This window comes from Cheilinus undulatus, linkage group 19, assembly GCF_018320785.1.
Source record: "Cheilinus undulatus linkage group 19, ASM1832078v1, whole genome shotgun sequence".
In the NCBI taxonomy this organism is placed as follows: domain Eukaryota; kingdom Metazoa; phylum Chordata; class Actinopteri; order Labriformes; family Labridae; genus Cheilinus; species Cheilinus undulatus.
This window is the reverse complement of record NC_054883.1, coordinates 9,636,892-9,653,313: the sequence shown is the minus strand read 5'-3', so window position 1 is coordinate 9,653,313 and position 16,422 is coordinate 9,636,892. Positions and strand designations below refer to the sequence as shown.

General features: G+C 38.7%; 1 protein-coding gene across 2 annotated transcripts in view; it reads right to left on the bottom strand.

The window, feature by feature from the left end:
• Nucleotides 1-16,422, bottom strand: part of esyt2b (extended synaptotagmin-like protein 2b) — a 69,363-nt gene that overhangs the window by 30,945 nt on the left and 21,996 nt on the right. For both annotated transcript variants that reach the window (XM_041813753.1, XM_041813754.1), the window contains exons 7-8: nt 9,879-9,934; nt 1,727-1,847 (exon numbers count right to left, since the gene is read on the bottom strand). In XM_041813753.1, the coding sequence (XP_041669687.1) occupies nt 1,727-1,847; nt 9,879-9,934 (177 nt within the window). The remainder of the gene's footprint in view (nt 1-1,726; nt 1,848-9,878; nt 9,935-16,422) is intronic.

Genomic DNA, 16,422 nt, shown 5'->3' with positions numbered 1-16,422 from the left:
CAGCTCGTTTTTTTAACAATAACCATCATATGTTCTCAAATTTCCCCAATTTTAGCTTCTCTACATTTGCTGTCAGTTGCTTTTAGGATTGATTTTAAATCATTTTACTAACTTTTAAGACACAAAATGGAGAAATATATGGAGGGCCATATATTTCTGAGCTTTTACCCCTATGAACCAGGCCACAGTCTGAGACCCTCAGTAAAGCTCTGCTGGTTGTTCCAAGGTTGAAGCTGAAACCACAGCTGCCAGAGGCCCAGACTTTGGAACAGCCTGCCTGAGGAGATCAGACTTGCAGAGTCAGTCCCTCATTTTACTTCTCTGCTCTAGACAGTCATTCATATGAAAGCGTTTTTGTTAATGTTTTATCCTTCACTCAATTGCTTTACTTTTTATATTGCTTGGTTGTATGATTTTGTCTACTATCTGCTCTGTTTTGATATGTTTTGTGAAGCATTTTACTTTTACTGAAAAGTGCTGTACAAATAAGTATTATCATTAGTATTATAATTGTAATTGCAAAGCCCATGGAATGGCCAGATTCTATTAAGGCAGATCCATATTGCAAAGCTTTAACCTGAAACATCTGTGCCCGGTCTGAAAATGTACATGCCAATCAGTGTAATTTATGAGAATGAAGAAACCGCTACAGATGGGATTCAGTTTTACTGCAAGCTGGTAAACAATGGCTGCCACCAGTGGAGCAATTAGCTCAGATGTAGCCGTAGCAGCAGTTTAATCACAACTGGACAGTATTTCTTTGTTAAAAAGGAGCAAAGAACCCCACTGAAACTTTTTCTTGGTGGAAAAGATTTTTTTGCTCTTATCCCAAATGGCTTCGACCGGAACTTGACTCACCAACTGGCTTTAATGGTGATGAAGAATGAAAATAGCTGCCTGTTGAGCTCATGTAATGTAGCTGACACCCCGAGGATGTGCATGCCTCCTACATCATATGTGTTGTTGCTTTGATTGACCTGTCAGGAATGTGAGAGAACATTCGTCCAATCCCCCTCGAATAATTTTACAAAAGGCTCTGTCTTTCCCAAATGCAGACTATGAGCAGTTGTCCAGATGGATATGAAATATACATCCTTGTGATAAGAACCTTGTGACTTTTATTGACTGTGAATGACTGAGCCCTTTAGGGGTGCTCCTTTAAAATCCAATCATGATGCTATCACCTGCTACCATTTAACCAACATACCTGTGGAATCTTTCAAGTGGTCTTGAGGATTGCATAACTTTCCCAGTCTTTTAATGCCCCTGTCCCAGCTTTTTTGAGATGACTTGCAGGCGTTAAACTCAGAATGTGTCTATATGTTAATGTGTTTCCATGTGAAGGTCATACTGGCAGACTTACTAGAGCAGAGCATGAACTAATACATTACTTACAGGATGAAATCTCTTGAATATCACAAAGTAACATCCTCTTAATATGCATTCTGCTTTAACTGAGTGTTTATCTTGTTGCTATGGTTACATGTACTAGTGACAAAGCCTTGAAATACCTTTGGTGCTCTTGCTGTTTTTTGTTCTATTGTGTTTAAATTCTTTGAGTTTCTTACAGAACCCTGATAGCTGAGAGAATAACACATCACACAGACTCGGAAGTCTTTGAATTTCTAACCATGAAGCAGTCAGCTCCTGAACAAAAGCAAATTTTAAGAGGAGGCACAGCTAACCTCTGCACGATGGGCTGCATTTTTTCAAATTGCATCAATACCTTTGGCATGGGGAAGCGTAGGTTGGCCAGTTCCACATCTCCGACCAGTGGGATGGTGATACGATTGGGTAAAACCAGGTAGCTGTGAATGATGTCTTGAATCAAGCTGTCAGAGAAGCCACTGTGACCAACAGGGAAATGCAAGGGGAGGTTCAGGAAAAAGAGGAAAGGAATATAAACAGAGTGAAGCAATGAATTATTTAAGACAGTAAGGTTGCCCTTGGGTTATAAATATTCACATTTAATCTCAGCTTAGTACGATACATTTCAGCTTCACATATAAGAAGGTAGGAAAACTGGAGCTGATTCAAGCATGTTGACGCAGCTCGCCAACAAACCTCTGAATGTCTCTCTGATCCACTAATGATTCAACACTTCACGACAATGACAGCCAGGGACAAAAATGGCATTACCGCCAGGGCGCCCTTTATTCGTTTAGCATTCATGGCACAGCTGGAAAATTGTAATTAGGCTGGAAAAATGAAATTACTTTAAAAATTCATCATGTAGTGTTATTGCTCAGCCTGTCCCCAGAGGAAGAACAGTCAGGATTAAAGCACAGCTGTCCATACATTATGATGTGGAATGAAGGTCTCTTCAAACTGCCAAGAAACAGGAAGTGATCCCACACTGAAAACACGCCGGCCAAATCCAGAAAACAGTCAGTGAGAAACACTTCATTCCTGCAGTATACTGGATACAACAACATCAGCTGACAAGGGGTCTAATCAAATTTACATTTGCTCAGCAAAGATCAGAACTACCTGCCCCATGTGTTTTCTAGCTGTCCACCAGTGTAGTGACTTACAGTAGCTGCAGTGACAGTCTGTATGTAATTGGTGTTATTGATTAAAAGACATACTATCCCAGGTGTCTTGTTGCGCCAGGCTGAGGATGCCTTCAATAAAAAGTTCCTGTGTTGAAGCATCAATGCCCAAACAAAGAGCATTAACTAATACTGATGAGAGCTCCTGTACTGCAATATGAAAACACATTTTCCTCGACTGTTTCGTGAAACTTAAGAGAAAGCCAGACTTTTAGGCATCTATTTTCTATTCAAAGAAATACTAATATAAATAAATTTTTTATTTCAAGACAGCCTGGCTGCAGACTGTAGATCTCAGACAGACAGACTGACAGGCAGATACACATATGGGGGCTCATTTTAGCCTTGTAGCATTTAGCTAAAGCTAAAGCTAACACAGCTATGGTAGCTCTATAGTTAATGTTTTTGCGTTAACCAATGTAGCAAAGTTAGCTTTAGCAATGTGAGCTTTAGCACTGTGGGTTTCAGCAACTGTAGTTACAGCTACCTCGGCTATGTAAGCTATGTAGCTTACATAGCTAACAAGCTTCATAGCTCCATCAGTATAGATATAAATTAACTTCATGAGCTCTAGCTTTAGTTACGTAGCTCCATTATCTACATAGTTTACTCAGTTAACAGAGTTAAGTAAGCTACATTTCCTACGTTAGAATGTTTCACTCAAAGATGGACAGCACAATGACTACCTAGAAGTGAAGCCAGGGCATTCAAAGCTCCTCAAACTGAATGGCTATGGTATAGAACTATATTGACAATATCTATCAGCAGTAAACTGAATAAAGACAATCAAATAACATCACTTGCTTTTTGAAAAATTTCTCTGGTTATTCTCTAGTCATTATGGGTAAGCCGTGTGTTTAAAGGCGAACTGTTGCTGAGGAGGCATATCACAACCATCATCAGAGAGTTCAGGAATGCAGGATGATCCTGGCAGCAAGGCGCTGCAGAAAGCTTTGGAATGACAGCATATGAATTTCAGTTGTGGGATGTGCATATAGATGTCTATCTTTCAAACACAGAAGGTGACTAGGTAAGAATCCAAAAAAAGTTTAGCAAATATACTTGGGTGTGTGGGAAAGAAACACTGCACTTAAGATAATTTCTTCTCTAACATGGTTTCTGTCTTTAAAGCTAGCTTTTATCAAGCTAATTTATTTCCATGTTTTATTTTTTCAGAGATCATTTGTTGACAAGTTTGCCCAAGATTAGCAGAGTAGAGAAGGAAGGGCCAGAGGGAACATAACAAAGACTACAAAACAAGAGTCATTAACCAGAGACAAACAATGGTAATGTACAGCCCCTCTTTAGCACATAGGTGCTTTTCCTGCTAATTATTCAGACTTTTACAGCTAAATATAAAAAACACAACTCACATTTCACACATAGGCCTATGTCACCACTGTCAAGGGTCATTCATACATCAGAACTTCGTATTGTAATATTGCCATCTGTTAGAGTTCAAGGCACACAACTTTGCATTTATCTTCACGTTCTATAATCTACAGTACAGTGCCCCTATTTTGAAGTAGATGGGATCATTAATGTAGGCCCTGTCTCTGATTGAACCTTTTCGACCTGGCATACTATATCGTGGCTCCAAATGCTCCACAAAGTAGCTAACTTTTTCACAATGATGGTCATCCTCAAAAATAAACTAGCCAATTTGTTGGTTATCTTTACTGCTTTTATACTCTTTGTGAAATTTGTCATGCTGTTGAAATGCTGCTTCCAAACTTTACTACTGCAGTTATCTCCTTCATGTGATGCTTCGTCAAATGCTTTATCAGGTTGTTTATGTCAAGGTTTGCATCAATGGCACCTACCCTCGAAATTACAGCCTTGCATACTTATACCTTACATACTGCCTAATTGCTGTTGTTTAGCTTGCTCTCTTACAAACCTCCACTGAGGCGGATTGATTTCCAGTTTATAACGCTAACATATAGCATGGCTAAATTAAGCAAATTATAAAGTATGTGTAAGGTACATAAACATGTGTACTCTGATGCATTTCTGATACTGCTATCAGAATCGGAACAACAATGTACTGGCTCCAACTTACTTCACAGGCGAACTCAATCAGCTCTTATTGCAGGGGTACTTTGGCTTTACGTTTGTATAATAGAGGGAGACAGAGGCATGTTGTCCATATTTAGATACAGTCAGTTGTTACTTAATGATAGGTAAGTGGCTAAGTTCCCTTATATCTGAGGAAAAAAGTGCCACATCACAAACTAGTCCTGATTAAGTGCAGGTAGTTCTTTGTAAATTGGATAGTAACATTTTGCTTATCCTAAACAAAAAAAACAGTATCTTATGGTTATCTTTTCTTAGTTAAGTGTGTGGAAAAAATTAATAGCTGGCAATGGAGGCATAAAATGAAGATTTAACCTATGATTACAAGGTTTATGGCTTTGGCTATGATCTTACAGCTATGGTCAAAGTAACAGTAAAAGTAATTCAAGTCTTTTTTAATTATTCATAACTGTTCTTTGTGTTTTTAAGGACAGCCTTCAATATACTGTGATTCAAGCATCTTAAATGCTCACGTTTTAGTTTCTCATTCTTATTCATTTAAAAGAATAAACTGTCACAGGATGGACATTATTCCGGGCTTTGGGGTCTGTCATTTTCACTGCTTTCCAACATTTTAAAGCACAAACAACTTTACTGAGCAATTGAGAAAATGACAGCAAGATTAATCAATGAGGAAAAGTAGTAGTTAGGTGCAACTTAACTCAGAGCCAATCTATAACAACCACTAATTCCCTTTCCTGATTATTCAAAGAGCATTTAGAGTCCTTTCCTTGGCCCTAACATACATGAGAGAACGAATGCTACAGGCCAGTTGATCTGTTTGACTCAGCAGCTCAAAGTCAATAAAAGACAGTGAGTTTGATTTTTGTTAAACTCTCTAAATGTCAAACCATCCTGATGTCAGCGATTTACAATCAGCCAGAAGCTGTTTGACATTTTAAGAGTAGCTATGAGTTTACAGGAATTTCTTGTAGGTGTAGCTCAAGATAATACAGTGAAGCTTGTCTGACACTAGTAATTTACAATTGATTTCTTCTTAATAAAAGCCTGCAGTTAATTACAACCTTGCAATATATTCCTGCTATAAAATGTAATGGTAAAGTTTTGAGGCAGATGAGGGTGATTACTTTCAGAGCTAAATAGGTGAATATTTCAAAGGTGTCTTTCCTTTAGAGACAGAAACATTATCTTCTCTGAAACAGCAGCACTAACACATCCTGCTCAGACAAACTGAAATAAACTTGGTTAGCCGCCTGTGTTTTCCTGTTGTCAGGCGAAACATTTATTTGATCAAACCTCGGCTTATTGTCCAATGAAACGGCAGCTGTGAGCAGATTAGAAACATTATGACGCTATGGTGGGGGAATGATCAGGGTCTGAGCTTTTCTTCCTGCTGAGATCCGAGGCTGTGAAAGGATTCCTGCTGCATCAGCGCTTATTGCTGCATTTTTGTCGTTCCCCTGGCGTAATCGCTGGAGAGCCCCCAACAGCTTCCTGTGTAAGTGAGCGCATGTACAGTAACGAAGATTGGGCTGTTTGTACAGTAGTTTTATTGCAGTGTTGCACAAACACTCAGAGCACACACATACTTTATAACACTGTCTGTACAGTATGGCACTGCCTGTTTTTCTTGCTTGTACGCCACAGCAAGATGAGCATTTATCATCCCTTTGACAGCCATGCTAGCGGCATGACACTAGGGTTGGCAATATAGGGCTGTCAGTCGACTCCTCTGGTGCACACTGAAAAATAAAACAACCATTGAATAGACTGGAACAGCATTTAAAATCTCACTTTTAACTTTGTTCTTTGCTCCCAGAGGATAAACACCTGTTAATATGGCTACACCCATGATTTTTCCTATCTATAGCAGTGGGTTTCAGGAAAAGTCAGGGTGTTGTGTGAAATGTAAACAAAACAAAATGCAATGATTTGCAATTATCATAAACCCATATTTTATTCACTATAGAACATAACAACAAATCAGATGTTGAAACTGAAACTTTTCCCCTCTCATGAAAATATTAGCTCATTTTGAATTTGATGGCCACAATACATCTCAAAAAGTTGGGACAGGGCCACGTTTACATTGTGTAGCGTTGTCTCTTCTTTTAGCCACAGTCATTAAATGTCTAGGAAGGGAGGAGACCAGGTATTGAAGTTTTGGGAGAGCAATGTTGTCCCATTCTTGTCTGATGTAGAATTTTAGCAGCTCAACAGTCCCGGATCTCTTTCCCAGATTTTCCTTTTATGATGCACCAAATGTTTTCTATTTGTTAAAGGTCATGGACTGCAGGCTGGGACTCTTCTACTGTGAAGCCATGCTGTTGTGATGGCTGTGGCATGTGATTTAGCATTGTCTTGCTGAAATATATAAGGGCTTCCCTGAAAGAGTAGGGTCTGGATGGGACTATATGTTGCTATAAAACCACTGCATGCTTTTCAGCATTGATAGTGCCTTTCCAGATTTGTAAGCTGCCCACGCCATAGGCACTAATGCAACCCCAGAGATGTCCTCTGAACTGTGCACTGATGACAACCTGGATGGTCACTCTCCCCTTTGGTCTGCAGGCACAGCGTCCGTGAATTTCTAATTTTGACCATCTGACCACAGAACATCATTTTCCATCAGTCCATTTTAACAGTTTAACTGTTCGACAATTTTTAGACACAGTTTTTTTGCACATTGGTGAACCTCTGCTCATCTTCACTTCTGAAAGACTCTGCCTAAATGCTCATTAAACCTAGTGATGTCACCAACCTTCTGCCAATTAACCTAGTTAGTTGAAAAGTATTCTCCTCCAGCTTACTTTCCCAGACTTTTGTTCCCCTGTCCCAACTTTTTGAGATATGCTGCTGCCATCATAAACTGGTAAAATATCTCAGTTTTAACATCTTATATGTTATGTTCTATTGTGAGTAAAATATGGGGTTATGAAAAGTGCAGATCACTACATTATGTTTTTATATTTCCATTTCACACAGTGCCTCAACTTTTTCAAGACAGTCTGGATGCAGAGCATTCATCCCTGATGGCCACTCTCACAGACTGTTCCCAAGTTTTTCAGCCCACGACCCCCACTGACCTGAAGATCAGTTGTGGCATAGTTGAACACAGCCATGCACACTCAAGAATCATCATGTGTAGGACTTTTGAAACACTGCTTTGATTTCAGCATACATTTCAACAAATTACCATGTTTATATTTTCAATTTAGACAATTTCATGCATTTACTGCGCAAAATATACAATTTAAAACCATTTAAAAATACTCTCTGTTTCTTGGAAGGCATCTCGTGACCCCAATTCAGTGTCCATGGGGTCCCAACCCCCACTTTGGGAACCACTGATCTAAGGCACCACATAGCTCAGAACAGTAATACACTACAGCTAAAACACTCCAAATAAAATCAAATGATTGAAATAAAACTTATGTTCAGGGTTAAGGTAAGGGTAAGAATACCAAAAGTTAAAAGACAAAAACTTCATGAAAACATTCTAAAGCAGTCAGCGTAGCTTATGTAGCTCCTCTGGCTGCGTAAGCTACATAGACAGTGCAGCTATGTAGCTAATGTAGCAAAAGATAAAATCACAAAGCAGCCACATAAGCTATGTATCTACGTTATCTGTGTAGATAAGTTAGCTTTAGCTATGTTTGCTAAAACTACTTAAGCTACACTGGCTTATGTAGTAACGTTAATTATGAAGCTAGTGTAGCTATGTTAGCTTGAGCTAAAGCTAACAATGGTAAAGCGAGCCACAGTTCTTATAACTACTTCTAAAACAGGTTTATAGATAATTCAATCCAAGATTAGACCTCTGATCTTTTATCTGTTTTATTTATGAAATGTTTGTTAGTTTGTAATGTTCGCAATGTGATTATTTCATGAATAGCACTGCCAGACTTTGTTTATGAATAAAGCTGATTTTTTTAAAAACCGTAGCCATAAGAGAAGCATCTTTATGCTGATGGTCCTGTTTACTTTTGTAGGCCATGAAGGTGCATCAGTATAAATTTTAGTTTGTTTCATTGCCAAATTGCAAACTTCTTATTGGAGCTTTAATGCAGCATTAACAAATAACAACATGTAAACAACTGAGAGATGTGTTGCATAATGATAATGATGGGTTGCAGCGAGGCACAGTGGGCGAGCCTTCAAGCAGGCAGCTGATGCCGTCTGTTTGTCTACTGCATTCAAGGAACTCTCCTCTTGCAGCTACAGTTTCACCATCTGGGCCTCTCCTACAGCAGCTCACTAACCTCTTTTCTACTACACGCGCTCCCCTGCCTCCAAAACTAACACACAGGCATTAATGCACACAGACTCAAAACCCACATATATTGCATTGCACAAACTAGATCCATTTCACCCCCGAGAGGACTGGGCAGAGGAGCTAAAGGAGGCCGGTCACTGCTGTGTCAACATGTCTGACCGAATTACACAGGCAGCTGTAAACCCCGAAAATCACATGCAGCGTTCACGCGTTTGGGGTTTTATTTGGGGTGTAAATAATGGATGAACCACTCAAAACAGCAGCGAGTAATTGTGTTTGGCTGTTAGCAACTCTTAATCGACTCTCATTTACTCCCTGCTCAGCCCACACAACCACCTGAGGGGAAGAACACTTAATACAAGCAAGACAAAATAAGTAAGAATGAGGAAACAGGAAGTGTAATTTATTGACGTTACATATTTGAGCACAGTAAGATTATATAAAGGGATATTATCTGGTTCTATTCATTACTAAGTGCCTATAATTCTTCAGCAAACTGCACAAATTTTGATTCAGTGCTTGCTTGCAAAAACAAGCACTCAGTAACAGCTCAGTCTTGCCAACCTCTTTATCACAGCGATAACAAGGACAAGGACGTCTCAGAAATTTAACCAGTAAGGAAGTGATCATTAAAAAACCTTTAGCAGGAAATATTTCAGCACATTTGGTGGAATTTATCTTCTTAAATGCTGCACAAGGCAGCATCCAGCAGATAAATACCCTCTACATCAGGTTAAGTGCCCCTTTTGTCGTTCTAGTATTGTTCTTTAAACTTTAAATCCACAGACATACTTTAGAGATTCTTTAAATGTCATTTCCACATTTTGAAAGGTATAAGTTTAAAACAGTATTCTAACTAATGCATCACGTGGATTCTGTAATGCAACAGGGGATAAAAGAAAGCAGGTACATGCCCAGTTCTCTAAATCCAAACACTTCGAACCTTCTTCTTGCTCTTAAACCAACAAACACATTTCTTCATAAGACAGAAAAGCCTGTGGGGGTTGACTTACTTGAGCCCAGGAATGTCAAGAATATTGGTGAGGCCGGTCCAGTTTATATCCAGCAGCTACAGGGAGAAAAAAAAAGGACAAAATACCAGCTTGAATGACTTTAAATTGATCCAAAAACTTTACTGCAATGTTCTCTGCCCCTTGTGCTACATTTAACAGGTTTCTTATTTTCTGGCTGACAAACTCTACTGATTAACAGCAGAGACAAAATGCCCTGCACAGGGTGAAACAAAGGGTATAAATCCAAAGAGGTGTGGAAAATTACTTCAGTATTGGTCCACTTAAAACAGAAAAACTGTACTTTATTGCAGTTTCACTTATTGAATGTGTGCCTTTTGTTGCCCAGGGTTAACCTGCTGCAAATGAGTTTAAGAGTGGAACTGTAATATAACAAAACAAACTTTACTGAGCTTGCAGACTTAAACTTGGCCTCAGCAATAAATCACATCTATTGATTAATCCTAACTGTGGAAAACCTAGATTTAAAAAGGAAATGTAGATTTTCTCTTGAACATCCAAACAGCCAAACTGGATGGATCACCTCATCAGAGCAGCAAACATTTGTAAACCATCTTTCCTCCCTCTCCACACACACATTAATACACACAAGCATTTGAGCAAGTGTGCAGAAGAACAGAGGTGATTCTCTGACTACATGGTGTTTCCCTCTCAGATGATAACAGGGTAGCTGGTTCAGTGTATTTTCCAGCCATTTAAGCATTTTTATTTTCTTTATCCCCTAAACGATTTATGTTCTAGTCAGTAATATCCATTTTTTCTTTCTTGTTCTCACGTATCTGATGCAAAATTAACCAGGAAAGGAAATCATCAATATCTTACATCAAGTTGTGTATGAAAAAAAGGGTATATTTTAGGCCAAATCGTCTGTATAAGCTCTAGTCTGAGCCATTTTCAAATTAAATAGCATGAAACAAGGATAAAGTCTTAGTGAAGTCACCCATCAGTGTCTGAAGAGGCATTTTAATGCCTTAGGGCTCCACCTCAGAGCAGGTTGAGCTTTTGCCCTCAGGCTGTCGTTTTAAAGCTCCAGTGAGAAGACTACAAGACTCCAGGTTTCATTTATTCCCAGTGCTATTCATTTACTAAATTGCAGTTAGCCTTTAGGTGGCTCTTCCTGCACTGTTATTGCTCATTTGTACATCTCTATATTGCATATTGCATTACTTGGTAGTAGTTTCCATATTAGTATGAGCTTAGTAAAAGCTCTAGGTTGTGTTTTTACGATTCATTTTACATATATTGTTCTTCATATTGTGTTTTATTTAAGACTTTTTAGGGCCTGTGTCAATAGTCAGCTTATTTAGAGCAGGCAGTGCTTATATTTAATTCAAAACTAATGAAGTCCAGGCATTCTTTGCGCGTAGCTCCCTGTGCAGAAAAATACATCCTCAGCATGTATTTGTCAGATTATTAGGAGTTGCTCTATAGCCCTTGTGTTACTGTGTATTTTGTATCATGTTCCTTGTGTTTAGTTGATCAGCATTTATGTTTCATTAATTCTTGTGTAGTCTAGTGTTTTCCTGTGTTTATTCTCTATAGTTTATGTTTCTAGTGCTTAGTTAATTCCGTGTGTTCCATGTTTAGTTTTACTACTTGTGCTTCATGTTTAGTTTTACTCTTGTGCCTTATGTTTAGTTTTACTCCTTGTGTTTCATGTTTAGTTAACTCCCTGTGTTTTAAGGCCTTCCTTAGTTGTAGTTTGTAGTATATTGAAAAGTTTGTTCTCTGTTAGTTTCTTGTTTCAGTTGTTCTCCCTGTGTTTGAGTTTCCCTCCTTGTGTTTGGTTCTTTGTATCCTCCTGTGTTTTCAGTGTTTCCTTTGTTTAGCTTCTAGTGTATAGTTTTGTTGTCTTTCAGTCTTTGTTTGCTTCTTGTGAGATGTTCCATGTTTCCTGTTTTATTTTGTATTTGCCTTCCCTTGTGTGTGATTCCAGTTTTGCTTCCTGCCTCAGTTTCCCTCCACTGTGATTACCCTTGCTAGTTTCACCTGAGTCTCATTTACCACACCTGTCTCTCCTTGTCTAATCACTCCCTGTGTATTTAGGTTCTGTGTTTCTCCCTGTCTAGTGTCAGTTTATTGTTTGATGTTTGCTGCTGCATGTGAAGTCTCCCTCGTGTTCTGGATTTTTGTTACCTGGTTTGTTATTTTCTTAAAGTAAGTTTTGTTGGAGTTCTCCTAGAGATTTTTGTTAATTAAAAGTATTTTGTTTTATCTACAACTTGGATCCTCCGTTTTGAGTTTTTTGCAAACCTGACAGATCTACCTAGTCTTTCTTAATTTTTTCTCAAGGGTAGTTTTCCGGTCTGCAACCTCTGCCTCTGTCGGGACAGGATTCCTTTAAATTGTCTGTATGTTTTCGGTGTGAAATTTCCTTAAAATACAGAAATATGAAGCACATCAATTTACACTGATTTACATCAAGCACAACAACGACTATCCCTACAGTTGACTATCACCGATCACTGAAACGAGTAGTCGGCTAGTTGGGTGCTGCACTGTGAGATCCCTTGATGGCTTTTTTTTTTTTCTTTTTTTTTTTTTTTTTACCAACAGCTAAAAAAAGGTGCTCTGACGTCCTTACAAACATGCATGAACTAAAAATAAAGAAAATAAGTCAGAATTCTTCATTCAAAATGTATTTAATAACACTTAATTGCCTATTCTATTTAACTTTCATTTAAAAAAATATTTTTGTCTTGGCTTTTGACATAATTAGTGTAGAATAAAGTTGAATGATCTTCTTTTACAAATGTAAAGCCTAATAATTGTATGTTGGTTAAAGTTCACTCCACTTTTTAAGTGTTGACAAGTAGTGAAAGAGACGACGTGCATCACTAAATAAGAAAAAAAATGCACACCATGACATTTTGCTATTGCTTTAGAAGTAAAAAGGGAAAGGTGTCGGGTTCTGTCTGCAGCACTGTAGTGTTACATTAATGTTAAAAGCCAGGATGACATCGCCAGTGGATGACCAATCTTCACTAGCATAGAAAGTAAAAACTCATTGCCGTTGTGCTCCATGATATGTAAGGTCTGCTTTAAATATTTTACAAGCGATCTTTCTGTTTGAACCATCGAGAGTGAAATATTCCTAGACTTTCTAAGTTTTAGGATGTGCAGATCTTGCATCAAGTGCTGCCATTTCTCTCTGTTTTCCTTTTCCTGTCGATCACCATTGAGCATGCACAACTCTCAACAGAGATAGTGTGATTGACAGATGGCTAACTCCCAAGCATCTCAGCTTGAGAAAACAACATTTTGCAAACACAACAGCAACACACTGCCTGAAAAAAGGTGTGTGGACGCAACAAACAAATCATCGACAATAACGTTTGTTGGCGACAGAAGTCATCGTCGATTATTGTCGACAACGGCCACGACTCATTGCATCCCTATCATGCATATTAACTAAACAGAAAACCAATGTTTGTAAATGTAAATTTCTCATAATAAGGGACAAACACTCTGAAATACAATTCCATATTTGCATTGGAAGTGGCCCCTGAAAAAACATGTGCTCACGCATCCAAGGACGCACATGCATTCTGGTGTTATTTCCACCACAAACCTGGAAGTGCATTTTTCAATGCATTTCTCTCACATTATGAGGACCTTCATTTCAAAACAAGGAGTACTCGCTGGAAATGCTGAGTTTGTGTGTGTGTGTGTGTGTGTGTGTGTGTGGGGGGGGGGGGGGGGTGTCAGTTTTACAGAGGTGACTTTAGGTGATTGAACTCAACATATGGCAGCTGCTTTGACAGCATCTGAGCACGATAAACAGCCTTTAAGTGCATTGTTTTTGTCTCTTCACTCACAGCATCTCAGACGTACATAGTTTAACTTCAACACACAGCTGCACTAGTCAGCTAGTCAAAATCAAGAAGAGACAAGACTTTGAACATCAGCTTTTTAACAACAACGGTGGGGAGAAACCAATCTGATCTATCTTTTTGATGGTACAATTTCCAGGCCTAAAAATGCTCACATCAGAACCCAGTTCTTGTAAATGATTCCAGTTTTAAGATTTCTCTGTGATGTTTCTTTAAATAAAAACAAATAATAAGCATGTAGAGTAGCATTGCATGATATTAGCAAAATGATATCGGTATCACATCGGATATTAGCCTAAAAAGTGAATTATCGGTGCATTTCTTAAGATATTTACAACCAATATTTTCACTATAAAAATCTGCCTATATCAGCTGTAAATATTGGCCATACAAATTAATGAGATAGAGGAGTTTAAGGCTCGAGAAAAAGACCTGAAGTCTCCTTCTTTATTCCTCATCATTCCTTACACTTTCAAGTGTGTTTCAAGGATGAAAGTTTTAGTTTTGAAATACATTTAAATATCAGTATCAGTATCTTCTAAAATTAATTTGTTTGTAATATTGGCAGGTTGGATATCAGCAAAAATCCAATATCAAACTCCTAATACAGAGCAATTTAAACAATGGTACCACATTCAGCAACAATGAGCAACAGTGAGAAATGCTCTGAAATTCTGTCAGCACAAAGAAAAGCAGTAATGGACCCTCTAGCCTCCTGGCAAACAGCCACAAAGCACCCCTGTCAGTCAACTTAGCTATGCTCCTAATTATGCACAGCTATTAGCCTCTAGGCTTCTGTTGGAAATTACAATCTGTGTCAATTTTGGTGCTGCTGTGGAAAAGCAACATGTTTTTCTTTCTATGGACAAATGCATCACCTGAAATCCTTACTGAGGAACATGTTTAAAATAGGTCTGTTTCCACTGACTGCAGTTAGTAACTTTAGATGTTTTTTAAAGTGCATTGCTGTCAATACGCACATTGGGAGATCCATATAATCAGTGCAACCCCTCTCACTCTGCTAATCCTGTTTTTTGCCTCTGTTACAACTCCCAAAGATGGTACAAAGGGGAAATCCCTTCCCTCTCCTATTATGCCTCCTTGCAGTTCATCGTGAAGGCGAAATGTCACAGGGCTGTAAATATTACGGCTTTAAACTGCACTGTGAATTGGGCTTTTGTATGGCACCTTCCCCCTGGCAACACTTTTGGAAATGATTAAACACAAATAATTAATCTTGTGGCTAATGGTTGTCTGTGCTTTTGTATTTCCTAGGGAGGCATCAGCGTGTTTCATGTCTTTCTCAAAATTCCTCAGAGGAGCTTTGAGCCAATCAAAACAGACAAGTTCTCTCAAAAAGTGTCTACCAGTAAATAAATGAGCCATTCAGACCGTCATTTTAACCAGGCTGTTTACTTCTACTGTCAAAGTTGGCATTTTAATACCAGTGTTGATGGGACTTTTAGGGTTTTTGGAGCCTCAATGGGACTGGAAACATTTTCTTTTTTTGTGCTTGAATATTGGCTTCACTTCTCAATAACAGAGGTGGCCCCTTGGTTTCAATGGATTCATTAGCGACAGTTAGTGAGTCACAAGAAGAGGACAGAAAGCACAAATCCTTTATAAAATGAATAAAAAATCACCTGGTAAATAAATAATTCATAAAAGAAGCATAGGCTCTCTGGTGTCTCATTAGTTCTCTGTGCATAATGAGATCAGGGACATTTTCTTTCACTTGTCAAAAGGTCCAGTTTTTACAAAGGATTCCACAGTGAAAAGAAATACAAAACTAAACAATCTCTGCTCACTGAAGCAGGTATGTCTCATTTAGACGACAGGAGACAGTAAAAAAAAAAAAAGACGAATGAATCAAAGAGAGAGTGGGATCTGAATGCAAGCTGATCCTATTTCTCAGTGAGCTTTGATCTGTTTCTGCCTCCGCGCCCAAGCTGAAGGAGCTGTTTTCTTAATGAGTCTTTCCCACCCTACTTTTCTCCCCCCGTGCTGCTTACTCTGCAGCAGATGCAGCACCTATCACAGCAGGGGGAGAGGGAAGCACTGCAGGGCTGTGAATGATGTGTTGCGGGTGTCTTGGTGTTGTGGGAGCATGGTGTGGAGGGACACACTTTTGCCTGCATTTCACTTAAATGCAGTGGGCAGAGGACTCATGCTAGGTAACAAGGATGAACTGGAAAAATATGTGTCTTTCAACTACAGAGCAAAACCGAAATTGTCTGCAGAAACAAGTCAGAAATAACTGGCTGTTGGATGATTATCCTGAGGAACACTCATATGTTGCAGGTTTGCCTCTTAATTGTAGAAATTCCCTGCATCCTGTCTCCTGTCTTCAACAAATTTTCTTTCATAGCTCTAGAAAATCTGTTGGACAAAATGGGAAACAATAAATTTAATAAATCACTAAGAGCCTATGATGTACAGATGTCCTAAATGGAGTAGTATTTATTTCAAGCTTAGCACTGTGATGGATACCACCTCTACAATATGACGGTTCCGGAAATATCATCCCTTCTGGATATTCCACAGTCAGTTGGAAGGGATATCATCAGAAACTAGAAGTGTTTAGAAACAACAGCAACTCAGCCACAAAGCAAAAGAACACGTAAAATCACAGAGCGTGCTCAACGACTACAACGACTTTACATGGTGTGTAAAAGTGGCTAACACTCTGCTGA